The sequence below is a fragment of the Nelumbo lutea genome, chromosome 3 (genome assembly GCF_056320005.1).
Source record: "Nelumbo lutea isolate HS-2025 chromosome 3, American lotus-T2T, whole genome shotgun sequence".
In the NCBI taxonomy this organism is placed as follows: Eukaryota; Viridiplantae; Streptophyta; class Magnoliopsida; order Proteales; family Nelumbonaceae; genus Nelumbo; species Nelumbo lutea.
Genome location: NC_142686.1, coordinates 110,311,704 through 110,339,548, shown reverse-complemented (window position 1 = coordinate 110,339,548; position 27,845 = coordinate 110,311,704). Strand labels below are relative to the sequence as shown.

The window sequence follows — 27,845 nt, the reverse complement described above, 5'->3', positions numbered from 1 at the left end:
ATTGGCCATTCATCTCTTTTCACTGTCCAGGCATTTCAATTGCTGTTAATTGCTGGTTCCGTAATACTAACTTTGAGGTTTTTGTAGAATAGCTTATGGATGCTTTCTTCATAATTTTGTTTGGTTAACCTTGTTAAAGTAGTAATAGGCCATGTCTTCTGTTCCTTTGTAATGTAAGCATACCAAATTCTCTTTTGGTGTGAAATGAAACTTGGATGGGTGCAGTGAAAAGACAAAAGATAAATAATAAAGGTTTTTATATTGCTAATCATAAATAAACTTGTGTTTTAGAATTTGATGCACTATGGAGCAGTGAAACGAAGGCTTGAGTTCTGTTCATTATTTTCCTTAATAACATAGCAATTGATGTCAAGTATGTCTTATGACATCAATTAAATGTCTTATGTTGCCAGTGTTGAAATTCTGGATTGAAAAGCAATCTTTTCCTTAATGATTGTTGGAAAGATGTTCCAGATATTGGCTAGACCCATATATTTGGTTGCTAATGGTTATACTGAGTAGCTTTAGGTCCATATCATATTTTTTTATCAGCAATAAGCAATTTCATTAAAAAAGTAGGAAATAGTATGGATTATGAGTAGCCTCAGCTACCACACTAGACTTAAAATTAGCCAGCTATCAGCTTTTGACTTTTCAGCCCTATAACTGAGCCCAAAAACAATGTTTCCTGTTAACCCCTTGTTTAGCTAGCTGGTCTCCAAAACTATTTGTCGCTCTTGGGGTCCATTGAATTAGTAACTGCATGTCCTTGGATATGTTTTTAATCTTCTTGGTTTCATTTCTGAAGAACCAAGGAGTCTTTTCATTCTGCTGTAGCCAGCTTATAACCACTTTGGAGTCGCCTTCTACAACTCGCTTTCTCATTCCCAAAGTCCCAATTCCATAGCTTTTTGTATCTCAAGAATCACTGCCTTTAGTTCAGCTGTAATGGAATCTCCCATTCCAATAGGGCCCGAATACAACCCCACTATAGACCCCTTGTCATTTCTTATCACCCCCTCCAATTCCAGGCATTCCTGGATTACCAAAGTTGCTTCTATTGAAGTTTAATTTGAGAAAACCAGATTCGGGGGGGGGGGTGTCCCAGTTCCTTAAGGCCTTCTTTACTGATGCAGAGGATGCTACTGTTCTCCAATTTCTGATTATGTCATCCACAGTAAAGTCTGAGATATAATAAGCGTCCACATCATTACTCCCCTCCTGGACTAAGAGCTTGTCCTCAAGCTTGAATTCAGGATGGGTGTCTTGAAACACAATCAAAAGAATCCAGGATATGTGGAATGATTTTGCCCTCTTGGATCGGGTTCCAATGAAGAGGGTTCATCCTCATCTTCCTCTTGTTCCACCAGGAGGCAGAAAAGTCTCTTGCACTTGTGCCCTGCTGAGTAAAGTTTATCACAATTAAAGCACTGTCCCCTCGCCCTGCGTTCCGCCATCTCAGCCCTGGACAAGTGCTTGATAGGGAGTGCAACAACGCTGCTCCCCACACTGGGTGCTGATCTGGAATTGTTGCTCATCTGTGGCTTCCGTTCTTGGCTGGCTGCTGAAGATGGAGCCATTCCGAGTGGTTCCGGGGATGCCCATGCTGCTGGAGGCCGCCCTATACTGATACTTCCACGGTTGAGTTGTAGCTTGCGTTCAAAGGCGCGAGCCAAATTCATAGCAGTAACCAGATTGGGGGGATTTTGCATCTCCACATCCACCCTCAAGGTTTCTGCTAACCCCGCGGTGAACATGTCAACCTGCTGGTTTGGTCAAATCGATGATGCTCTTGCAAGGAGGGTCTGAAACTGACGCTGATATTCAGCCACCGTTCCCGTCTGTTTGAGGATGATTAGTTCGCCTAATGGGTTGCTTGTTAATGGGGGCCCAAATCTGAGAAGGCAGTAGGATTTGAATTGGGTCCAACTGAGCCCGGGTTCCTCCTTCTCCAATTTATAAAACCAGAGCTGTGCCTCCTCCGTCATGTGGAATGCGGCTAAGCTTACCTTGTCGCTGTCCCTTGTCCGATGGTTGCGGAAGAACTGCTCACATCTGTACAGCCATCCCAAAGGATCTCCGGTGCCGTTGTAAGAAGGGAACTCTAGCCTGCTGTACTTGGGAACGACCGCGGCTACTAGGGCGACGACTTGCTGTTCATCGGACGATTCCGTCCAGTCTGGTCGGCGGCTGTTTGTGGTTGCAGCCCCTTCTGGATTCCTTTCCTTGTTAGAGAAATACAACTCCATCTAGCGCCGTAACTCTTGGACATCGTCCTTGATTTCGCGTACCTCCGTGCTGTTCTCCACAAGCCTGTGCTCCAGTTCGTGGACCCTGGACGTCAACTGCTCCAGATCACCCATGACGTTTGGCTCTGATACCAAATTGTTATGGGCCCGCGAATAGGATTTTGTCACGGGTTGGTCCACGGGGAAAACCTGCTGTTTTCCCTTGTTCCTCCTTTTTCTTGAGGAACCTATCTTGGCGCCTTAATGGTGATTTGTTCAAGAGATCACCAACTCTCCTTTGCTCTTTTCTTGACTGAAAATTTTCGATGATTTTATTCAATATTCTCAGCTCCTTAAATAGGAGATTACAAGAGATAAGAGTCCTACTTTTAGGAAGACTCCTTGCTAATTAGGAAGACTCCCTACTAATTTATCCTACTGAACTGATAAGATAAGATAAGACTGAACTGATAAGATAAGATAAGACTCCCTTAATCTATCCTACTGAATTGATAAGATTAGATAAGACTGAACTGATAAGATAAGATAAGACTCCCTTAATCTATCCTACTGAACTGATAAAATAAGAACTGTATCTAGCTAGAATTAGATAAGATGAGAATCAGCAAATCTTGCTCCCTTTACTGCTGCTGCCGGCGGTGATATGTCTTCCCAATAAAAGCGTCCACATCACCCACACACTTTTCTTCCTCTTCTCTTCTCTTCTCTTCTCTTCCTTCTTCTCTCCTTCCCTCTCTCTCTTCTAGAAAGAAAACATGGTATCAGAGCGCAACTCTTGGCAATAGGAGTCTCCCTTCTCTGAATCACATCCATTCAACCTAGTATTCTGATTTCTTGGACAGTGAAGGCAAGAGACCCTAATCGGAATGATCAGAACCACTTCTTGTTGTTTCTTCTGGGTTCTTCCTTGATCGTAGCACCAAGGTAACCCTAGTAGGAGGAGGCCGATGCTGCGAAGACTTGGTCTTTGGATTTGCACCTTCGTACAGGTGCTGTACAGGGGTGTATGATTCCCTTCGTCACAGGTTTGTGCTGTGATTGATTGATGTGTGAAGTGTGTAGTCCAATGGTGACTGGAATTTAAATTTCTGGACTGTTCCTGGATTGTTTATTTGTTTCCAGTGGATTACAGCAGTGTTTTCTTTATTTCTGGACTGTTTAGCTGCTGCCAGTAGACCTCAGCAGTATGTTCTTTATTTCAGAAGCAGATTTTTTGGTGTTTAGTGCCCTAGTTGTGACTCTGAGAGGTAGTAGTTGAGTGGGGACTGGTCTTGTGCACCTGTGGGCTTTGTTTTTTTTGTCTTGTAGATCTGTTTCTACCAATGGCAAATGATGATTCTACCTCATCTTGGGTTACATCAACCCGTAGTACAGCTGGTATGGGAGCTAAAAATATGATGTTTCCTATGCCAATTACCCCTTTAAACGGCCTGAACTACCTAGAGTGGGCTAAAGGTGTAAAACTTTATGTAACAGCAAGGGGAAAAGCTGGTTACATAAATGGAAGAGTGAAAGAACCCAAGAGTGGGACAGCTGAACATGATAGGTGGGATTAAGAAAATAGTATGGTGATGTCCTGGCTTCTTGTAGCCATGGAACCTGATGTGAAGAACTTTATGTGTGCAGACACTGGTAGTGAGATATGGGTACATGGTAACACCACCTATTTTGAGCAAAGGCACTATGCCAAGATTTACTAGTTACAAGATGAATCCTCGACCTGTAAATAGGGAAACCGGAGTTTGTCAGCCTATTATTCAGCCCTTACCTCAGTATGGAAGGAATTGGACCACTATCAGGTTATAGAATGGAAGCATGATGGTGATGCTAAAGTCTATAAGAAGTGGGTTTCTTAGCAGTGGATTTTTGCCTTCTTGTTGGGACTAAACCCTGTATATGAACCTCTTAGAGTTCAGATTTAGTAAAGAGTTGCCTTTAGCTTAATAGGTGTATGCCCTTGTTCAGTTTGAGGAAAGTAGGCGGAGTGTGATGGTTACAACTGAGGGGAAGAAACATGTGACATTAGCTATAATGAGTGGTAAAAATATGGGAAAGAAAAATGACTCCAATAAAGTTGATGATAAGGACAAGTTGTTTTGTACCCACTATTGGCGTTCAAGACATACACGTGACACATGCTAGGAACTCTATGGGGGGCCAAAGTGGGCTGTAAAGAACCAAGAATAGGGTAAGGTATAGGGTCAGAAGAAGCCTAATACAATACATAATGCAGCAAATGTGGCAATCCAAAATACTTAGTCTGTTGGGGTATCAACTGGTACTGAATGTTTGGGAGTACTTCACTGGTTCTGACCCCAAGGAACATATCGTGAATTCTTGTCGTAGTCATTTGGAATCATATCAGATGGACAATTTAGTTATTGGTACCCCCTCTACTTCATTTGCGTCTACATCAGTTAATGTAGCCTCTTCCTTCCATGTCTCCACTGCCACTGATTCTCCTTGGATCATTGACTCAGGGGCCTCTAATCACATGACCAGTAACCCAGACCTTTTTCAGTCTTATAGCCTTTTGTTAGGAAGGGATAAGGTGAGACTTTCAGATGGATCATTCTCCTCCATTGCAGGCCAAGGATCAACATCCCTTCCTCATGGACTTAACCTGAAAAATGTTTTGCATGTCCCTCAACTTACTATCAATCTGCTCTCTATTAGTAGTATCACAAACTCTTTAAACTACAACGTAACCTTTTTTCCTGGTTCATGTGTTTTTCAAGATCAAACTTCTGGGAGGACGACTGGTAGATGAAGCTTAGTTGATGGTCTTTACACTCTCAACAACAAGGCTGGTTTCTTAGTGTCATTCTTAAAGTCGCATAGTCAATCAAACAAGAGTCATTTTTTTTTTTGGCATAATCGGTTAGGTTGTGTCTTTTGAAATAGTGCAGTCTTTGTTTCCTTATTTATTTAAGTCATGTCCAATGTCGGATTTCCAGTGTCAAACATGTCAATTGAGCAAGCAATGTAGAACAAGATTTCATTCAAGTAATAAAATATCAAGTTTCCCTTTCCATATTGTGTATTCTGATGTGTAAGGGCCTACTACTATAACTTCGAAGGGCGGATATAAGTACTTTATCACATTGATTGATGATTTCTCCCGCTATACATGGGTATTTCCCATGCCTAGTAGAAACAAAGTTCCAACGATCGTGAGAAATTTCCTAAGGATGGTGTTTACACAGTTTCATGTTGAAATTCAAGTTTTTCAATCGGACAATGCGAAGGAATATTTCCATGGTGAGCTTAATGAGGTCTTTGTTGGATCCATTCATAGAAGCTCATGTGCAAGAACAACGCAATAAAATGGTGTTGTAGAAAGAAAGAACAAACACCTCTTGAGGTAGCACGGGGGATGATGTTACACATGAATGTTCCAAAATGCTTTTCGATAGATGTTGTACTTGTTGTTGCTTATGTCATCAACCACATGCTCTCCAGAGTGTTGAACTACAAGGCCCCTCATCAGTTGTTGTTCCCTTAGTCTCCTTTATTTTCCATTCCCATGAGGGTGTTTGGTTGTCGTGCTTGTCCATGACTTATCTCCATCTTGTGATAAGTTAGACCATCAGTCTATTCCATGTATCTTTCTGGGGTATCCCTTCTCTCAAAAGGGTTATCGGTGCTTTGATCCCGTTGGTCATAAGTTCTTTGTCTCTATGGATGTCTCATTTTTTGAGTTTGAACCATTCTTCTCGGTTTCTCCTTAGGGGGAGAGTAACGTGGAAGAGAAGCAGGTCTAGGTCCATCATGTTTCTCTTCCTTTATTCTGGATCTTGCTCCTTTTCGTGTCTTCCAACGTACACGCCGTAGAGATCAGCAGTGCGACAAAGATGTGGAGCCACCAAACATTGAGCAACCAACACCTTTAGGCTCCCATGAGGTAAGTCCAAATGAACTAGGCACTATTGCACTAGTTGATACCCCTACTCCCATTTCGGTTGTGGATGACCTTGACATTCCTATTACTCATAGAAAGGGAGTCAGGTCATGCACTACCTAACACCACATTACCTAGTATGCCTCCTATGATCACATTTCCCCCTCTTATCGTGCCTTCGTATTTGTAGTTGATAGCATCCTCATACTCAGGAATGTTGCAAAGGTTTTAAAATACCCTGAATGGACAGATGCTATGAAGGAGGAGATTAATGCACTCCATAAGAATCAGACATGGGAGTTGGTGGATCTTCCAAAAGGGAAAGATCCAATGGGGTACAAAGCAAGGTTGGTAGCAGAAGGGTACACTCAAGTCTATTGTGTTGACTATGATGAGACGTTTGTTCCAATAGCTAAGATGAACTCATTTAGGGTTCTTCAATTATTGGTTACAAACCTTGATTTTGAATTGCATCAATTGGATATAAAGAATGCCTTTTTAAATGGTGATCTAGAGGAGGAGGTGTACATGGTTCAACCCCTAGGTTTCTGTGCTAAAGGAAGTGAAAATAACATGTGCAAGCTAAGAAGGTCCCTCTATGGTTTAAAACAATCTCCTAGAGCATGGTTCAGTAAATTTCATATGGCGGTCCAGCGAGTAGGGTTCAAACAATGTCAATCTAATCATACTCTCTTTGTGAAGAGATGTCAGGAATAAGTTGTTGTGTTGATAGTGTACGTGGATGATATCATCATTACAGGAAACTGGAGCTCAGAAATACAAAAGTTGAAGGAGTTCTTAGTCTCTCAATTTGAAGTGAAAGATCTGGGTCCTCTGAAGTACTTTCTTGGAATTGAAGTTGCCCACTCAAAAAGGGGCATCTTTATTTCTTAGAGGAACTATATCCTTGATTTGTTACAAGGTACAAGCAAGTTAGGTGCAAAGCTAGCAGATACTCCTATGGATGTTGATCATAAATTGGGTTATTGTGATGGTGAACCTATAAAAGATGTGAAACAATTTCATAGGTTAGTGGGAACGCTGCTTAATTTGTCCATGACACGTCCAAACATTGCTTATTCAGTGGGAAGGTGTTGTGGATGATAGAAAGTCCATAAGTGGGTATTACACATTTGTAGTAGGAAATCTAGTGACATGAAGAAGTAAAAAGCGAAGTGTAGTTGCAAGGTCAAGTGCTGAAGCAGAGTATAGGGCTATGGCACATGGAGTGATTGAAGTTCTTTGGCTGAAGAATCTTTTAGGGGAACTTGGGGTTACAGTTCACAATCCTATGTTCCTTTATTGTGACAATAGGGCAGCTATAAACATTGTTAGCAATCCTGTCCTATACGATAGGACCAAGCACATTGAAGTGGACAAGCACTTCATAAGAGAAGAATTGGAAAAGGGAGAAATCTGTACTCCTTATGTCAACTCCAAGGAACAACTAATTGATGTTCTCAGAAAAGGGCTTCCATACTTGTGGCACAATGAGTTGTGTGACAAGTTGGGCATGATAAATATTTTCAGCCCAACTTGAGGGGGAGTGTTGTTGGATTTCGTTTTATTTCTACCGTTAAAGTGCTGTCAGCATGTTCTTTTCTTTGTTTAAGTTTTTTATTATTAGGGTGTCCCACCAGGGACATATTTGTAATTCCCTTTTCTTTTATTTTTACAGCATGTTATTATAAATTAGAAGTTGGGCGCCACCAGCCCAACCTTTTGACTCCCACACACTTTTCTTCCTCTTCTCTTCTCTTCTCTTCTCTTCTCTCTTCTCTCCTCCCCTCTCTCTCCTCTGTCCTAGAAAGAAAACAACAAATTTAGCTCTAAAATTGTTATTTAAATAACAATAACAAAATGATTAAAATATCTTATGATATTATAAAATAATAAAAAGATAAATATTAAGAAATAATAAAATTAATAAATTAAAAATTAATAAATAAGATTAAAAAGATTAATATTATAAAAATACTATTAATTGAAAAATATTATAAAATAAAAATTCTCTTTGAATATTAATATTACAAAATAATATTAATTGAACAAATCTTATGATATTTTATGAAATATTATAAAATCATATTAATTTATTTATAGAGATTTTGGCTCTGTTGGAGGGGGTGAAAAGGGCTAAGGAACTAAATATAAACAGATTGATTATTGAAGGAGATTCGCAAGTGGTAATTGGTTGGATAGAGAAGACAAATGATGGGTTATGCTCATGCATTAATGAACAAAGGCAATTCAAGTGGTTAACTCAAGGAATGGAAGTGCATATTCAGTGGGTTAAAAGATGTGCCAATTCAAGTGGTTAACTCAAGGAATGGAAGTGTGTATCCAGTGGGAAGAAGTCATTTGTTTTGGGCTACACTGTAATTTTCCTTTTGGGGGATAGTTAAGAGAGTTTACCTCCCCACACCTTTGTATTTAAACGTTTTTCTTAATTAATGAAAGTTTTCTGTTATTGATAAAAAAAATATTAATTTAATTATAGAAGAGACTGGAATCCTGGAGAGAAAAAAAGATAAAATATAAATATAAAAAACGGAGTATGGGAGAGTAATTAAGTTTGATTAGTTTTTACAAGGGGCACACTTAAGAGAAGATTGTTTTCTCTCTTTAGTTTTTTTACAGGGGCACACCTTACAGACTCCCCTATCTCTTGTCTCAACGGTGGCTGTGATGCAATTCTCCAAAACTCCAAACAGGCCACCAATGTGCCCAGTTCCCTTCCTCTATTTTTTTTCCTTTCTATTTTTTCCTTCTTCTTCCCCATCGATTCAGCGCTACTGAATCAGTCAATGAACCGCCATTTCTTCCCATTCTCCCCTCTCTCTTCCCTTCTTTTTAGTTCTCCAACAGGGATGAGAGAGTGAATAGTCGGCATTCTTTGTTCGTTGACTCCTTTGTTCACCGACAATGAGGAAGAGATGACAGAGAAAGAAGAAACATGAGGTCTGACTGTTGACTCCTGTTTTTTACAGCATTCAAACAAGACGATGAATAGCTTTGGATTTTTTGAACAAAGAGGCATGGGTGGAAATCGATTTTCGTCTGCTATCTCTAAATGTGGTTGGAGGAGATACCAAATGACCCCGAACGTCTGGAAAGAACTTTTTCTGCATTTGGAGGTCCATTTGATGCTACCAAACACCATCTTTTAGACCAAATCAACTTTAAAAAGGTTGATCTCTCTCGTCCTCCTAAATGATAGTTGAAGGCAGTTAGAAATAAAAAATTGAAGGTTTTCAAAACTTTTCAGTTAGTTGCATAGTATCACCATGTTTGCTTGCTCACCATCATTCTGATTATCTGGTTGCTGACTCAAACTATCACTTTTCACCTTTCCTCAGGTCAGTCAATTGCTAGAGATTCTTTTGATTATTTAAAGCAGTATGGAAATGAAAGTCAAAACCAAGGGCTTATAACAAATGGTGGGAAGTTTGTTCCAAGTCCAAAGGTTCTTGAATTGAGAAACATATTGATCAAGTTCATGGAGGATCACATATACCCCATGGAAAATGAGTTCTACAAACTTGCTCAGTCTGCTTCACGCTGGACTGTTCATCCAGAGGAGGAAAACTTGAAGGAGCTGGCCAAGAAAGAAGGGTTATGGAATTTGTGGATACCTGTATGTATTTCAGCTCTGTTTTTCATTTTGCTTTTTTTTTTTTTTTAATGCTCTGCTCCTTGTAATTTCTCTAGTAAAATTGTGCTCAATATGCATGTCTTCTTCAGAAAGCATATTTTTGACAGTTCGAAGATTATGTACCTACGAATCAGCTGTTTGATGCATGTATTTGTAATTTATACACAGCTAGACAGTGCAGCCAGAGCAAGAAAGATACTTTCTGATGGGTCAAACTACTTATCTTCGGGTAATGCAAAAAATCATTTGTTTGGCGCAGGGCTTTCAAACCTTGAGTATGGATACCTTTGTGAGATCATGGGGCGCTCAGTTTGGGCTCCTCAGGTATTCAACTGTGGTGCACCTGACACTGGAAATATGGAGGTAATCATGTTTTGGAGATTGCTTTCATCTATTTTGTTCTGGCCTATGAAATATATTTTCATTTGATGGTTAATCATGTATTAATCAACGGTAAAATCTATCAACAGGTGTTCAACTGTTTTTTTATTTTTATTTTTTGGTTTGTTTAGAAGAGAATATGTCATACCTAATGAATCTATTTTGGATTTTGTGTATCTTTGTGTTGTGCTCTCTTCTGTTTTAGGTATTGTTGCGGTATGGAAGTAAAGAGCAACTAGAAAAGTGGCTTATTCCTTTACTTGATGGGAAAATTCGTTCTGGATTTGCAATGACAGAACCACAAGTTGCATCTTCTGATGCAACCAATATTGAGTGTTCAATAAAAAGGTAGGTTCATGAAAGATGTTTTAATTGGAAAGGTCAACAAGAACTGTATAATATAGCACGGGTTTCTGGATTTTAAAGGCATGGATCTGTGGACTAGCAGTCTTAGGGTAGAAAGAATATTGAGGATGATGTGTAGGGGAAGGTCAGATTCTTGATCATTTTCAAGTGTTTTTTGTGATATGGTAGTAAGGTGGATTGTCAGAGTAGGTACTCAATATTGATTTACTACTAAGGAAATACCTGTATAATAGGTAGGTGGATATGCAATATGTTCACCTTTTGGAGCTCAGTTTTAACTTCCTTGGTTGCTAAAAGTTTAGAACTGTATGCTCTGGTCATGAATTTTGGGTTCTGAATTATAAAGTACATTTTAAGACAACTAATATGTTAATTATTTCGCAGCAATGTTCTGTAACTGTTAGTATTAATTGATCTAGAGTGGGATTTCTGCTCATTATTATTGATGGATCACCTAAACATTCTCTATTCAGACAAGGGGACTTTTATTGCATCAATGGAAAGAAGTGGTGGACAAGTGGAGGGATGGATCCTAGGTGCAGAGTTCTGATAGTCATGGTTAGTTGTACTTGTATAGCCACTTTTGGAACTTCAAGACAATAGGCCAGTACTGCCACTGTGTTTTGGTTGATGTCTTTAAGGTGATCTGAATAACATGCAGGGAAAGACAGACTTAACGGCTCCCAAACATAAGCAGCAATCCATGATCCTAGTTGATATGAACACTCCTGGTATACATGTAAAGAGACCACTCATGGTATTTGGATTTGATGATGCACCACATGGGCATGCAGAAATATTGTTTGAGAATGCACTTGTACCTGCCAAGAATATACTTCTGGGAGAAGGACGTGGATTTGAGATTGCACAGGTGAAAATTATTTGACCTTTTTAAAGCTTACCTCTTGAGGGATGTTTTGATCCTGTTCAAACCACTCCACTCTATTCAGTGGCAATTTAGGGTTAGCATCCTTTGTCAAATGGATCTCCTTCATGACCTATTCAAAACAAAATTTGAGCTGCAGATTGATTTACTATGAATGGTCCAGATGCTAATAGGAGAAATGGGTATATAATTCAATTATAGAGGGGTTTTGCAGGGGTGTCATGGAAATATGGTACCATCCCTCTGCATATGCCTCACATAATCATGTTTACAAATTTATTGTGGTAGGCCTTCATTAGGTTCTACCTCGTGAATACACTTTAGATTACCCTGTGTCTTTGTTAAATCTAAAATAAATTATATCATATCTTCGTGGATACTTCAGATTATCTTGAAATTTTGCAGGGCAGGCTAGGTCCTGGAAGGCTACACCATTGCATGAGACTGATAGGTGCTGCAGAGCGTGGGATGGGGATGATGGCACAAAGAGCTCTTAAAAGGAAGGTGTTTGGAAAATTGATTGCTGAGCAAGGTTCATTTCTCTCTGATATTGCAAAGGTGTGCTATTCAATTCTTTGTATTGGGTTGCCCATCCTGACTCTGAAACAGTGAAAGATACCTCCCTAGCTTTGTGAAGAAAAACTGATGAAATCCATTACCAAAATACAAATTGCTGAAGTTTCTATATATGGATTTTTTAGAATCTCTTTACCCACTTATCTTGCTTGCTGCCAATAAAAAATATTTACAGGTTCTAAATGCAATGCGGCTACATCTGTAACAGTTATACCATAGAAAGGTTCTCTACTTGTATATACTTAAGCTTGTTTTATCACCTATTGGATTGTTATACTGATTGGCCATCTCATTTATGAAACTTGTGTCGATCTAACTTGACTCAGAACTTGAGTCATTTGGTGGGGCTTCAAAACTGAAGAACTCATTTATTAGAAGTGTATAGATCTTGGGCCTTTTATGCATCTAACAATCTAGTAAGCTTGATTAAATCAAAAGTCAGATAATTATTTTGGCCTTGATAAATCCATGTGAATTAGAATTGTATCATGTTTTGTAGTGTCGAGTGGAGCTGGAAAAGACAAGACTGTTAGTTCTTGAAGCAGCAGATCAGCTTGATCGTCTTGGAAACAAAAAAGCCCGCGGAACCATTGCCATGGCCAAGGTAAGAGATTATCTATATATTAACCTGGAAACTGGATTGGTCTTGACGATTAAATCCTATATACAGTCACCAAGCTGCCTTCTTCATTCCGGCTATTTCCTATTGCTTTTAAGTCCCAAATACTTGATTGGTCTGTTAAATCATATAAGCCTCCAATGGTTCTGAGCTATTTTAAATCTTGCATATGCTCAACTTTTAGTTATTCCCCCCCCCCCCCCCCCCCCCCCAAAAAAAAAAAAATAATAATAATAATAAAAATAAAAAAAGGAAGAAAATCTGCTTAAAGTGAGGCTAGGTGATAGGAGAGCACCTTCTCACTTAGGTAATTAAGCGCCAAAGTTAAAACAGCAAGAAATTTAACTAAAGTGCATGGTGAGGCATGCACCTAAACAAAGTACCACCTTTTGTTGTTGTTTCTGTTTTTTTATTAAGAAAACAAAGGAAGAGTTTCATATAGGAGGATGTGTAAACCTAGATTTTGAAAGAAATAATATATTTCAAAAGCTTATTAGCTTAATTGGTTGTAATTGTTAATGTCGACTGTGTAGGGGTATTTTTGTCTTTATGCTTATGTTTAAGTTGCTGATGTGTAAAGTTATGTTAGTACTTGTGTCCCTCACTTAAGTAGGGGCAAAGGTGTCCTTTCTTGATTAACAGAAATATAAAATAGATCTGGCCGAATGGAGTGAGAGATTTTCTCTCTTGTTCGAACTAGACCTTTCTCCCTCTCTTTTCTCTTCTTTTCTTCTTCTTCTTTCTCTTATTTCTACTGTTACCATTAAGGCAGATTGGATTCTAAATATGGTATCAGAGCCAAATTGAATCTGCCCAGGATTCTGTTCATCATGCACCCAGTCTAGGGTTTTCTCTTGTTTTCTTCGCCATCAGTTGGAGATAAGGGAAGGAGCTGAAAAGGAGTGATCGTCTTCTTTCCTTGGAGGTCTCTATGCCTCCAGTCATGCAGTTCGTGGGTGGTTGCTGTGGTTGTAGGAAGCCCTCCCCTAATCAATGAAGAGAAGAGGGCTGATTCGAGTGATGCAGTGGGTGCCGAGTATAGTCTGATTTTCTAGTGATTAGGTAAGAGGTTTTTATGTAGTTTTTTATTGTGAATCAAATGATGAGTATGCTTCAGATCGTATGGTGGGAATTCAGGTTGTAGTATGTTAGGGTTTATGCAAATTCTAGTGTGATTTGAAGGGGGAGTGATCCACGAACAGTGTGGTGAGTTTTCAGATAGTCGTGTGGTAGGGTTGTGGTGTAGAGAGTGTGGTATTCAGCAATAACAGGTGCTGAGAACAGTGTGGTTCAATGTGCAGTGTGGTTTAGTGTGCAATGTGCAGAATTCAGCAATAACAATTCAACAATGGGAGACAACAGTGACAGTAAAACTAGTGTGGTGGTCCCTACTGACTACCTGAATGTTCAGATGACCTCTATTAAGTTGAATGGAGAAAATTATGTACCTTGGGCAAAATTTGTAGAAGTCTTTCTTAAGGCAAAGAAGAAAGTGAAACACATAAGGGAGGAAAAACCGCATACTAATTCTCATGAGTATGATGATTGTGAACAAGAAGATGCACAGATTATCACATGGTTATGGAACAATATGGAACCCAAGATTAGTATGAATTTCATGTTTCTTGATATTACCAAGGAAGTGTGGGACCATGCTAAGAAATTGTATTCAGGTCAAGACAACACAACTAGAGTATATCAGCTGTATTAGGAATATTTTAATTTGCAACAGGGTAATCAGGGTCTTGAGGAATACTATGCTAGTATGAGAAACATTCATAATGAGTTGAATGTGTATCACCCCCTCACATCTGATATTAAAATTTAGCAACAATAGAGAGAACAACCAGATGTGACCCGATTTTTGGTGGGGCTGAAGTCTGAATATGAACCAGTGCGGGCACAGATACTAGGAGGATCAGCTCTCCCTTAAAAGAGGTTTTTGCTCGACTTAGGAGGATTTCTATTGGATCTACTGAGAACTCTAGTGTTTTTGATAGATCAACCTTTGCAGTATCAAGGGGCCGTGGTGTTAGAGGTGGAGCTCAGGGAGTTCAATCTAGTCATAGTGGTAGCAGTGGACCGGTATATGGCTGTAATGGTGGTAGTGGACCTACGTATAACCGTGGTGGTGGTCGTACTAGAGATTGAGATTCAAGGGGAGTCCGCGGCAGAGGACGTAGTTCAGGTTCGAGAAGATGTACACACTGTGGTATGGATGGACATACCATTAATTATTGCTATGATTTGCATGGTCTATATTCAACTTGGGCCAATCATGCCATGACCAGTGATAGCAACTTCAGACAGGAGAGCCATTCAGCTGATCAAATGCTCCCTACATCCATAGATGTTCCTAGGAAGGAGATGATGAGTGTCCCCTATGATGAGTATGAGAGGTTTGTCTAGGCTACATCTCAACAGAACACAGCCACTCTTGCACACTCAGGTATGGCTTGTCTGGCATCTACATCCAATCCCTAGATTATTGACTCTAGAGCCTCTGATCACATGACTGGAACTCCAGGTGTGTTTTCTTCTCTCTCTCATTGCCCAACATCACAATCTGTTACCCTTCCTAATGGTTCTATATCCTCCATTTGTAGTGTTGGTAATGTTAACATGAACCCTTTACCCTTATCCTTAGTTTTGTATGTCCCTAAATTTCCGTTTAACCTTATGTCTGTTAGTAAGTTAACCAAGTTTCTTAATTGCTCTATCACTTTTTACCCTTCTTCGTGTGTTTTTCAGGATCTCAAGACGGGGATGAAGATTGGTGGAGGGCATGAAGCTGGTGGATTTTATTATCTTGATGGTAGTGGAAGTATGTCAACAGCTCTCCAAACATCTCTTTCTCCTCTCCAGTGGCACTGTCGATTTGGTCATCCTTCGCTGAAAGTTTTGAAGTCTCTTGTTCCTTCGTTGAGTCATCTTTTTGTTTTGGATTGTGAGTCGTGTCAGTTGGGGAAACATCATCTTGTTCCCTTTGGTCCTAAGGTTGATAAACGTTTGTCGAGTCGTTTTTCTTTAGTTCATTTAGATGTTTGGGGTCCTTATAAAGTAATGCCATACAATGGGTATAAATACTTTGTTATTTTTGTTGATGATTATTCAAGGATGACGTGGCTTTATTTATTGAAAGAAAATAGTGAATTGTTTACCATTTTCCAAAAAATTTATGTTGAAATTCAAAACCAATTTGGTGTCCACATTAAACTTTTTTCGTTTCGATAATGACCGTGAATATTTTTCTACATCATTTCAAGAATATTTGGACCAACATGGCATTATCCATCAAACTTCATGTACCTACACCCCACAACAAATTGGGGTGGCTGAGAGAAAGAATCGTCATCTTTTGGAAACTGCTCGATCCCTCATGCACTACATGAATGTACCTAAATCTTTTTGGAGTGATGTTGTGCTTAGTTCTCGCTTCCTGATTAGCTGAATGCCCATGTCTATCCTTGATGCTCATTCTCCCTTCACCACTTTGTTTCCTACCTTGTCTTTGTTTTCCCTTTCTCCTCGGGTTTTTGGGTTTGTCTGTTTTGTTCATAATTTGGGGTCGGGAAGGGACAAGTTAGATGCACGATCCATTATGTGCATTTTCCTTGGCTATTCAGAAAGGGTATAAGTGTTATAATCCTAGTACTCGACGTTCCTTTGTGTGTGCTGATGTTACTTTCTTTGAGTCCACTCCGTTTTTCTCGGGGTCAGGTGATGTTTCTTCCTCCTCACTACCTCCTCTTCCCCTTCCAGTTGTGGATTCCGTTCCACTTGTTCCAGTTGTGACCAAGTCTTTGCCTTCAGTGCCACCACTTGTTGAATGACCACCTATTTGTCAAGTGTATATACATCACCAACATGTACTGGCTCCTCCATCATCGTCGACATATCCGACAGTTGTTACCACACCATCCCCAACTCCAGTGTCTGAATTTGATCTTCCCATTGCCTTGCGGAAAGGTAAATGTAGTTGTACCCTTCATCCTATTTCTAATTATGTTTCTCACTCACCTTTCTATTTCCCATCGTCAGTTTATCTCCTTGTTATCCTCTGTTGTTGTCCCTAAGGATGTCCATGAAGCTCTTGCCTCTCCAGGGTGGCGTCGTGCAATGGAAGAAGAACTCTCCGCTCTAACTCATAATCATACATAGGATCTCACCACACTTCCTCCTCGTAAGTAGGTTGTTAGTTGTAAGTGGGTTTACACTATTAAGTACTTACCTGATGGTAGTGTAGAGCGGTTGAAAGCTGGACTGGTTGCCAAAGGGTACTCCCAAACCTATATTAACTACACAGAAACCTTCTCCCCGGTTGTTAAGATTGGTTCAATTCGTGTTGTGATATCCCTTGATGCTATGTATGATTGGCCTCTCTTTCAGCTTGATATCAAGAATGCTTTCTTACATGGTGATTTACTTGAGGATGTTTATATGGAGCAACCACCTGGGTTTATTGCTCAAGGGGAGGATGGTACGGTGTGCTGACTAAAGAAGGCCATTTATGGACTTAAACAGTCCCCTTGAGCATGGTTTGGTAGGTTCAATGAGGTGGTAAAGAAGTTTAGTATGAAACAGTGCCAGGTTGACCACTCATTCTTCAGTCATGACTCTCAGGCTGGAAAGATCCTATTGGTGGTATATGTAGATGATATTGTTATTACCGGGAATGATAAAGTGGGAATTGATAGGTTGAAAACCTTTCTGCAGGAACACTTTCAAACAAAGGACCTTCGTAAACTAAAGTATTTCTTGGGATAGAAGTAGCAAGGTCTAAGCATGGTATTAACTTGTGTCAAAGGAAATATGTTCTTGATTTGTTGGAAGAAATAGGATTATTAGGTGCTAAACCAGCTGAAACACCTCTGGAAGCAAATACTAAGTTGAGCAATGATATGGTGAAGAGTTTGAAGACCCTGGTAGGTACCAGTGGCTAGTAGGTAAATAGAACTACCTAATTATTACTCGGCCAGGCATTTCATTTGCGGTTAGTGTGGTAAGTCAGTTCATGCAAAAACCTTGGGTTCCACATTGGGATGCAGTTCTAAGGATTGTGAGGTATTTAAAGGGGGCTTCTGGTTGTGGTTTGATATATAGAAGTGGAGGAAAATTTGAATATACTAATGCTGATTGGGCTAGTTTTATATCTGATAGGAGATCCACTACAGGCTATTGTACTTTTCTTGGGGGTAATTTGGTGACATGGAAAAGTAAGAAACAGACAATTGTGGCAAGTAGTGTAGCGGAAAAATATAGAGATATGGCACATACTTGTGAATTAGTGTGGCTGAGGAACCTTCTACAGGAGATGGGATACACTATTGACACTCTAATGAAGCTCTACTATGACAATCAGGCTGCAGTCCATATCTCTTCTAATTCGGTGTTTCATGAGAACACCAAGCATATAGAGGTTGACTGTCACTTTGTGAGAGAGAAGGTGCTGAGTGGAGTGATAGATACTGCATATGTTAACATTGGAAACCAATGGGCAGACTTGTTTACCAAAGGGTTGAGTCGGGGAAGAGTGGACTACATGTGTAACAAGCTGGGACTATATGATATATACTCACCAGCTTGAGGGGGAATGCTAATGTCAACTATGTAGGGGTATTTTTATCTTTATGCTTATGTTTAAGTTGCTGATGTGTAAAGTTATGTTAGTACTTGTGTCCCTCACTTAAGTAGGGGCAAAGGTGTCCTTTCTTGATTAATAGAAATATAAAATAGATTTGGCCAAATGGAGTGAGATAGATTTTCTCTCTTGTTTGAACTAGACCTTTCTCCCTCTCTATTCTCCTCTCTTCTTCTTCTTCTTCTTCTTTTTCTTCTTCTTCTTCTTTCTCTTCTCCTCTTTCTCTTATTTCTACTATTACCATTCTAACAGAATTCAAAGGCAGATTGGATTCTAATAGTAGTGTTATTGACATAGTTTTCAAGGCGCCAAGGTGAGGCTAGGCGACAGGGGAGCGCCTTGTCGCCTAGTTGTGTAGGCGGGTGCCTAGGTGATGAATTTTTTTTAGTAAAACCATATATCCTAGGGTAGTTCCCTAGGTTCCATAACCATCTTTTCTTAACAATTATTCATAATTTTCATAAGAGAAATATAAGTTTCATGTTTAAGTCTAGAAAATCAACATTTTATGAGAAGAAAAAGAACAAAGGAAAGAAAATTCAAAAAATATAGGGGCTGAACCCCTACTTTTGTTATAGGAAAGAAGAAAAGAAAAGGTGGAAGAAGAAAATGTGTTGATTAGACAAATTTTTAAGTTCTTCCCTTGCTTATTGGTTCAGGTTTTGGATTTTTGACGATTCAATCAAGGATCAAATTTTCAATACGATACACCCCGTATCGGTTGTATTGTATTGTATCTTTGGGGTCCCGGTACCCTGTTTATAGGTGTTTTCGGGGACCCATTCTTTTAAATAATATATATATATATATATATATATATTTAAAAATGAAATTGAAAACCAAAGAAATAAAAAAATAGGGGGAGTATCGTTATAAGTACCGATGCACCTTTGCCAATACACAGAGGTGTATCGATACTTTGAACCATGGGTTCAATACAATAGTTAGCAATGTTTGCGTTGATTAAACCCTAACAAAATAAGAAAATAATAAAAAGAAATTAGTATATAGACATATAAAATGGAGGGGTTTAGGGAAGTTTTCAAGCTAAATGTTCAGCCCATATATTTAAAGGGGTTGGTTTTGTAATTTTAGTCACAGTTCATTCTATTTTGGGATCAAGAATTGGACATTGGTTGTATTGTTATTTCTTCTTTAGTGGAAATTTTATTATTTGTGTTCTTATTTGCAAGAACAAACTGTTTAGGTATTTAAAAGGTCTTGCTTATGTTTATTTTAAAAGTTGATAACAAAAAAGGCTCATTCCTAGACACAGCTAAAACATTGGAGGGGATAAGGTAAGCTTGTAAACAAGATAAAATCCTATCCATTTGCATGCACCCCATAAATGCTGGCAATCAAATCATGCCATATAGCCTCACTCTAATAGAATTCTCCACAGCCACTTGCCCAGTAATGCTAAGTCCCTCAAGCCAAATTGCCCTCTTCCTGGCCCCCTTGGTCCTTTATTTTAGAAATTAACTCCCAACTTATCAAATGATCCCTCTTTGAGTCCCCAAGGCCACAGTTTCTCTTCCATGTAACCAGTTTTCTAGTGAACCTATCAATGACTGGATCCCAAAAATTTCTTGATTTAGGATTACCTCCAAGTAGTAGGCCTAAATATCTGTCATAGGCCATTGGTTCACCACATACCTCAATATAGATGCATACCCCCTATTCTCTTCCACACCCATATTGATTCCAAAGATAACACTCTTCTCCAATTTGATTTTTTAAATTCAATATTTCCAAGGCACTTTATTAGAAGCTATAGAGTTCAGAATAAGACTCATGTAGCTGACCCAATATAGTTTGGACAAGGCTTAGTTGAATTCAGTTGAATTGTATGTGTAATACACTTTATCATATTTTATCACTCATGCAAGGGCATATATTTTACATGAAAATGAGGCATAAACATCTACTCTAATAATATTTCACAATGAAACACCCTTTGTCATCCCCTTTCACATTAACATACCTGTATACGTAAACCAATGTGTCTCCTCCCCCTTCTGAAATAAACAAAATTATATACATTAATCAATATTATCATACATGATGTACAACAAAATATCACATCAGATGCAGGTAGGTTGTGTTGGATGCACTATTACAATCACTGGAGTCACCAACAAACTGTGGTGGACATTTGACTGAACGAACCATCCACATACCCCATCTATTGATGAAGTCGAAAAATAGGCATAAATTGTGCCTTCCAGAGATTGAAATTGTTCCCATTCAATTTAAATGGGAAGAAAATGAGCAATATTACCCATTTTGAAGGATTGGGAGTGGTATAATAGACTAGAGTGGCGGCAACTGCCCCTGTGGTAGTAGAGTTTCCTTTAGCCATTGAAATCTGTGAATGGATTTCTGCTTTGATACCAACTTATAATTGGTTACAATTCGACTCAATTCTCACTGACTTGAACAAAGAAAAATTATACATGATAAGGCTAGTTACAGTAACCATACAATAACTACTAATTGTATAATAACCAGTATTTTCAACCTGCCGCTGACCTGGCTGGTTGAACCGTTCGAACCATCACCCTTTCAAGATTCCGGGTCCGATTTTAGTAAAACCCAGAGGATGGTCAATAACCACCCAACCCGGATGGTTGGACCATTGACCTATTTGACCCGGTGATTGGGTCACGGGTTGCATACTAAATGTGTATGCAAACCTTGGGAGGTTATGTCCAATTGAGGTTTTTTTTTTTTTTTAATTTTGGGTAACTTTTTGAGATCTCTGTGTCCCAAAATACATGTCCAATAGGCGCCTTGCCTTGCTATTTTCACAAAAAAAAAAACCTTTTTTGAAGTACATTTTTTAATATATTTTGCAAATAAAAAATTTAAAAAGGAATTAAAAAACCTAAATTAAATACAAAATAATACATATATTATTTTAAAACAGTTTGGCCTCCAGGTCGGTTTTTAAAACATTGACGATAACTATTAACTGTACAACAACTGAAGGCTGAGGTGGAAAAGGTTAAACTCCTTGTTCGTTATATGTGCTATTACCAGTACCAGACTTGGTGATTTTAAAACAGTGGCTTGTAGGGAAATAAAATATTATCCTTCTCGAGCATTTTAACCAAGAGACGTGGAGTAGCTCAAAATTGATAAGTTGTTTTGTTTGTGTGCATGGAGCAGGTAGCAGCTCCAAATATGGCATTGCAGATTCTTGACATGGCAATGCAAGTTCATGGTGCGGCTGGCTTATCTTCAGACATTGTCTTATCACATTTATGGGCTACCGCAAGGACATTGAGAATTGCTGATGGACCAGATGAAGTTCATTTGGGGACCATAGCTAAGTTAGAGCTACAGAGAGCTAGGCTGTAAAAATCTATAGAAGCTTGAAAATATTGTTTTTACACGGAATCGGCAATAAGCCATGATGGTGAGTGACCATGTAGAATAAATTCCCAGTCATGTTGTATAAAATACCACGGTAGTATACTAGTATATACTTCAATAAATATTATCATGTAAGCTCAGTGGTTTGTTTAGATGAAAGATTTCATATGGAGAAGGAAAACTGAAGATGCCTCATTTATTGGAGAAACAATCATTCAAGTGATGAGATCGGCTGGACTAGTTCTGATCTTGCCCCTGAATTTTAACTGTTGAATTTGGACTGGACGTTGATACCTTGATTAGAAACAATTGTATCTAGATTTGAATAAAAAGAGAAAAAACATGCTGATTGTTGGAAAAGAGTCGTCTTTACATTCTGTTTTTCACGTGTATCCAGCGCATTGTAAGGTTGGCACGCAACTTCAGCCATGGTTAATTAAATAACCAAAGCTCTAGACATGTTGAATTGAATGGCGTGGTGGTCTGTATTCGTCGTCAGCACTCAGAAGAAGAAAACAAAACAAAAAACTAGAGGGAGAATTTTGTTCTTTGTATAAACATTAAACATGGATGGCTTAAAAGCACATGGCCAGAATGAAAAAAAGGGAAGACAGACATGTGTTGCAATGAATGGGCAGGTTCCCTGTATTTGGATGCTGAAATTATTACATGATTGACTTTAACCATTGCTGATTGCACCCCCATGTTACTATCACGCAAGGCCAAACAAACTTTTTTCTCATATGAGATGTTTTTTCCGCTTCCTCTCTATTATATAATTGGAGTCAATCCAAACAAAGCTTGTTCTAAAAACTTATGAAGCCCTCTCTCTCTCTCTCTGTTGAAGACTAAGAAGTAGCCATCTCAGAAGAGTCTGAGTCATGTATTTACAAGTTTATGCAACTCCATTCACTCAAGGTCGAATATAAAGGGTGAAAGATGCCAAGAGAAATGTTGTTATCACTTATCAGACTATCTCTGCTTTGTAGTTGGATCTCCAAGTTTTTGGAATTCTCCAAATTTCAAATGAGAATTCAAAATCTGAGGCTCTGAGCCAGTAGCAGCAAAAACATATCCGATTACAGGTCTGGCACCATGCACATGGTTTTCAAAACCCGGATCGGACCGGATGGTCGGACCGGAAAAACTGGGAACCGGTCACCTGATTGGTTCTGTTTTCCTCCAAAACCACTTTTTCCCCAAAACCGTTGATTTTGGTCAGAAAACCGCTGAACCGTTTGAACGGCTTTGACTGTTTTCTAATTTTTTATTTTTTAATTTTTTTGTCAGAACGGGCCGATCGTTCGGGTCGAACAATCGGACCGTTTGAACTGGTAACCGGACCCCTGACCGGTTCGTTTTTAAAAACCATGAACCAACCCCCTCCTTGGACTCTATTAAATATGATCCTCACCATAAACTTCAAAGTTTACGGTTACAACAGCAAATGTGGGATATAAATACTTCACTCTTACTCGAGGGATCGAGTGGAGCAACTGAAACTGCAACTGCAACCAAATGGAGAATTGGAGATGGACTACCTTGATTCCAATAACTAGTACCTGGGTTCGAGTCCGATTCCCATGCCGTGCCGTGCCGTGCCTTTTGAGAATTGAGATACCTTATCATCTAGTTCTTGGTCTGAAAATCAGCATCAACATGTGCACCTGTGGCCCATCCAAAGTATAACAACTTTTCATGTTTGATTCAGTGGAATGGAGCTACTATTGCTAATGCTATTAGTAGAGAACTCTTTTTACATGTTGGGTCTTTTCTGGGACAAACACAGCTTCGATTCCTCCATTCCTCTCTGTATGTCTGATAATTACTCAATCATATATTCCAACAAAACACATCATACTCTCTCTCATACACAAGTTTCGGAATTAAACAGAATGGTGTTAATTGGGTCAAGACCTCCAAAATGAAAGCTCACAAAAAAATCTCATAATCAGCATTTGGGTTTGGGATCAGATCCCACCACCCACAGGATCAGATCAAAAGAAAGCATTTTCTTTCATTCTGGGGATCTGATCCGAATGCAGTATGGTTCCCATATGATACTAAATTACTAACTACCACGAGGATTCTAACAAACCAACTTCATAATTCCTTCCCATTTGAATATGGATATGGATTATATGGATCACAAAATCCAGATCCGACCTCTTTCGTTTATTTTAGTGGAGTGGAGGGATCATGGGAAGACCGGATTTGCTGCCAACAAGCAAATGTTTGTTTGCCACCTACCTCTTCACCATGTGACACACATTACACAATGCAAGTTGTGTGTGGTCGATTACTGTGGAGGACACGTGGCACACTTAGCAGCAGATCCGGTTTCCCTGCATACATTGCCAACTTTTTGCCTTCTTATCACGATGCCACGTATGAAGATTATATACAGTAGACTCCTTCCTATACGACCCAACCAGCAAAAAAACTACTCTTTTATGAAAATAAAAATCCAATTAAAAAAAGTGGGAGACAGAGTGGAATGAATGTCTTCTGGTCTTATGATCTTATCACTTGAGAGAGAGAGAGAGAGAGAGTCCAGTGGAGTGGGAGTGTGGAGAGAGAGTGTCCACACCCCCAATCAAATCTCTTATCACTTTGTGTCCTCCTGGGCATCCGCGTAATCTGACACCTGACACGTACTACTGAAACCTTTTCTTTTTTTTGACCACACGAACCAATAATCAATCCAGTAGAGGTCGTTTCGTCTCTTTCGTTAATTACCGCCAACGGTCAAATATTCAATGCTAGATACCAACCAACGGTCATTTATTTACGTTTCAGTTAATCTCTCTTAAGCTTTATTTACAGTTTTTAATTGAAGAATTTGCTAACTTGTCCCACTCCAGAGCCCAGACTCCAGAGTGTTAAAAGCAGACAAAGCACAAGTCCCAATAATACCACCAGTAACAAACAGTTAAACGCCGTTCCCGGCACGAAACTCACAGCACGCAAACACTTCCTACAGAAATGAGAAGAAATCCTTTGCTTGGTTAGATAAGATATTTGCTTGTTGAGGGGGCTAATCGTCTAGATTCCACATTCCACAGGAACAATTCAATACAACATCGTTTAAATTAAACAAATCTAAATTCTAAAATAAAACAAACAACAAATCTACAATAAAAGGCCTTGGGCCTTTGATTTGTTTGGTCATTGGTGTTATGTTAAAACTTAAAAAAGCTTGAGAATTTAGAGATAGAGACGACTTCAGTCAGAGCTGGCCGGAGGAATGGGCAAGATACGCAAGTGCACCCACTAGAGGTGCATTGATGTAAGTTGCAGGCTCTGATTGCTCGTAGTCGGGCCGCTGATCGGGGAACCGGTCGTGCTGGTCTGGCCCTCCGACCACTGCTCCCACAAGGATGTTGGGATTTGGGGATGGGGACTTCATGGCACTGAACCCGGAAGAGCATTGGATCTTGGCTGGGTGAACGGCGATGGACGGCAGTGATGAGCCCCTGTGGTGTATCCTCTGTGGGTATCTCCCTCCGTACCCCACCATGTAGGACATCTTCAGTGGGTTGTCTCCCAGCAGATAGTCTACCTGTTCAGTGTTCCACCCCATACAACCCATTAATCTTCTTTCTTCACTCTCAGGCAAGCAAAGCAAATCTTAACATTATTAACCCAATTAAATAATAATACCTGTTTCTTAGCAATAGCCCGGAGTCTCTTTGGGGTGACTGTCATTCCACCGCAGGTGACGACCTTGTGGGCAGTGGTTAAGTACTTGGCATAAGTTAATAGGAGGAACGAAGTGGAAGTCACATACTGCATATTACTGTCATTCATCCTGAACAGAAGCCCCCCTGTTTTCAAAGAATGTCAATTACTAGCCGTTACACTAAATTTAGGAGAGAGAGAGAGAGAGAAAGAGAGAGTACAACCTGGGGTATATTGAGCTTGAGAGAATGGGTTCCCTGGTATGAGAGAACATATGTAGTTATCAGCATGACCCTTGTAATCATGGAGGACTTGCACCTTCTGGACAAGGAAGGCCTGAAATAGAACAAGGTAAGAAGAAAAGAAAAGAAAAGGAAAAAAAAAACCATTCCACTAAATAGAATGAGTATTAATATAAGATAAAGTACGACAGAAAATGCTACAGAAATAGGACCTTGGAGAGAAGAATCCTTGCACCAGCATGTTTATTATCCCATCCAAATACATTGTCAGACTCGTCTGCTCCAAGGCTCTGTCCATTCACTTGAATATAGTTCAAATAAGCAGGGTTTCGGGTAGCTTTGTGCAACCAGGCAGCTCCCCACAACAGCTCATCCTTCATTTCAGAGTAAAACAATGGAAAATAGAAGGTTTAGAACGAATCCCTTGAAAATAAGAAACCTAAGTGAGAAAAAAGCAGAGAAACTTACCTGGTAACCCGAATAAGAGCAGTAGAAAGGGCAGACGTATGGTTTTAATCCATTGCTGTAGGAACCTCTGTACTTGTTAGCGAAAGCAAACACCTACAGCCCCACACAATAATTAGAATTAGAAAAAGAGTGAGAACTCAGGGGGTTTGGCGTGCGAACAAGGAGAGCAACACTTTTGGCCAACAGTTTTAACTCTACCCTGATGGCTCTTGTTAGGAGAAGCCTAGAGTAAGATGGGTCAGATTTTCTGAAGATCAAAGAAGCAGATGCAAGAGCAGCAGCAGTTTCTGCAGCTACGTCGGAACCCGGGGTGTTCTTGTCAATCTTGAAAACACTTCTCGGAGTATCCATGTCCTCTGGTCTTTCCCAACAAGAATGGTCCTTGTTAGCATCACCAACCTGCAACAGAAACCAAAACCACCTTCAGTTCCTCTCCATTGCTCTCTCCTACCAGTCCAATGGAAGAAATGTTTGCGATGGTAAACAAATAGAAGATATATTAATGATCGACAGGGCAACCCCCACAACAGATTTGGTTCTTGTTCCAGGTAGAGAAGAAACAGAGAGGAGATTAACAAGCACAGAACTGAAAAGAGGACTGGTGAAAACTGAAAATACAAACTCAGTACTGACCTGAACATAAATGGTATTAGGATGAGAAGTGGCTTTGAGAAGGTAATCAGTAGCCCAACGAATGGCCATCCTTGCGTTCTGCAACTCGCCCTGCATCAATCCACCAAACTCGAGAACACTCCATGAAAGCATGGTAGTCGTGAAAGCCATGGGAAACCCAAACTTCACATTGTCCCCTGCATCGTAATATCCTCCCACCAGATCAACCTGCATTTTTTTTTTTGCCATACAAAAATAAACAAAACCCAGCTCAGATTTTTAAGGAGGAGAAAACTGAGAAAAGGAAAGGTGGCAGTTGAGAGGTCGAAGTTGAAGTCAGAAGCTTACATGCAGGGCCGAGCCATCAGAGACACCGGAGTCTCTCCTCCATGAAAGCCTCTGGTTAGAAGGAAGCTTCCCTGATCTTTGTCCTTCAAAAAAGAGGATCGATTTGGTAAGTGCGTCCCTGTAGTTGTGACTGGCAAAGCGACGGTGGTTGGGGTGATGGTACAGTTGGGATGGAAAGGCATTGCCGGGAAACAGTGAGGCGAAGAAACAGAGGAGGATCAGAGTCGAGAAAGAGGTGAAAGAAACAGAGAGAGCCATTTTGGGATGCCTAACGAACCCAACTGCTACAACCAACCTGCAAGTCCTGAGAGCCGGTGTTCTTTATTTATAAGCAGAACTCCCTCTGTTTCGTCTTCCTTTTTCTTTTTCTTTTTCTTTTTCTTTTTCAGTTTTACACTTTTACTGTATTTAATACCAACTTTTCAGTAGGTCTTAATTAACTCGTTTTTATCTCCATTTTCCACACTTTACTTGTTAGTTATCTTCGTCGATTTCTGCTAAAAATACTTTGATCGATTAATCACTAGTCTCAAGAGAAAACAACTGAAATCAAATTAATTAATCAATATATTGAATATATGATATATTCTTTGGTTAATTACCATTCACGGATTAAACTACTGTAAATGAATAATATTATGAATTTATAAGTAGAATTTATTAGTGAGAAATAAAAATATCTTTAATATAGGTTTAGATGAAAAGAGAACTGGAAGTTAGCACCTTAAATATAGGAATCAATGAAAGAAGAATTAAAGGAAGTAAAAAAGTATTAATTTTTAATAATTATATTTTTTGCCCTAACAATTAAGAGGTTGTTTGGTGCCGATGACATTTATAAG

At 39.5% G+C, this 27,845-nt stretch overlaps 2 protein-coding genes across 5 annotated transcripts in view; one reads left to right on the top strand and one right to left on the bottom strand.

Annotated features, from left to right (window-relative positions):
• IBR3 (acyl-CoA dehydrogenase-like protein) overlaps nt 1-22,012 on the top strand; it is a 47,047-nt gene extending 25,035 nt beyond the window's left edge. For all 4 annotated transcript variants that reach the window (XM_088978270.1, XM_088978271.1, XM_088978269.1 and 1 more), the window contains 8 exons: nt 9,510-9,787; nt 9,974-10,168; nt 10,392-10,534; nt 11,026-11,110; nt 11,214-11,423; nt 11,844-11,996; nt 12,514-12,618; nt 21,446-22,012. In XM_088978270.1, coding sequence (XP_088834396.1) covers nt 9,510-9,787; nt 9,974-10,168; nt 10,392-10,534; nt 11,026-11,110; nt 11,214-11,423; nt 11,844-11,996; nt 12,514-12,618; nt 21,446-21,637 — 1,361 coding nt within the window. In that variant the 3' untranslated portion in view covers nt 21,638-22,012. The remainder of the gene's footprint in view (nt 1-9,509; nt 9,788-9,973; nt 10,169-10,391; nt 10,535-11,025; nt 11,111-11,213; nt 11,424-11,843; nt 11,997-12,513; nt 12,619-21,445) is intronic.
• A 2,668-nt stretch (nt 22,013-24,680) lies between these two features.
• On the bottom strand, nt 24,681-27,384 carry LOC148867589 (endoglucanase 17-like). Its single transcript, XM_088976686.1, has 8 exons — nt 27,004-27,384; nt 26,677-26,883; nt 26,242-26,442; nt 26,044-26,136; nt 25,788-25,949; nt 25,558-25,669; nt 25,316-25,479; nt 24,681-25,214 (listed from the first exon to the last, which is right to left on the bottom strand). The coding sequence occupies exons 1-8, from the start codon at nt 27,259-27,261 to the stop codon at nt 24,882-24,884; spliced, it is 1,530 nt and encodes a 509-aa protein (XP_088832812.1). The 5' UTR covers nt 27,262-27,384; the 3' UTR covers nt 24,681-24,881.
• Between the last annotated feature and the right edge of the window lie 461 nt (nt 27,385-27,845).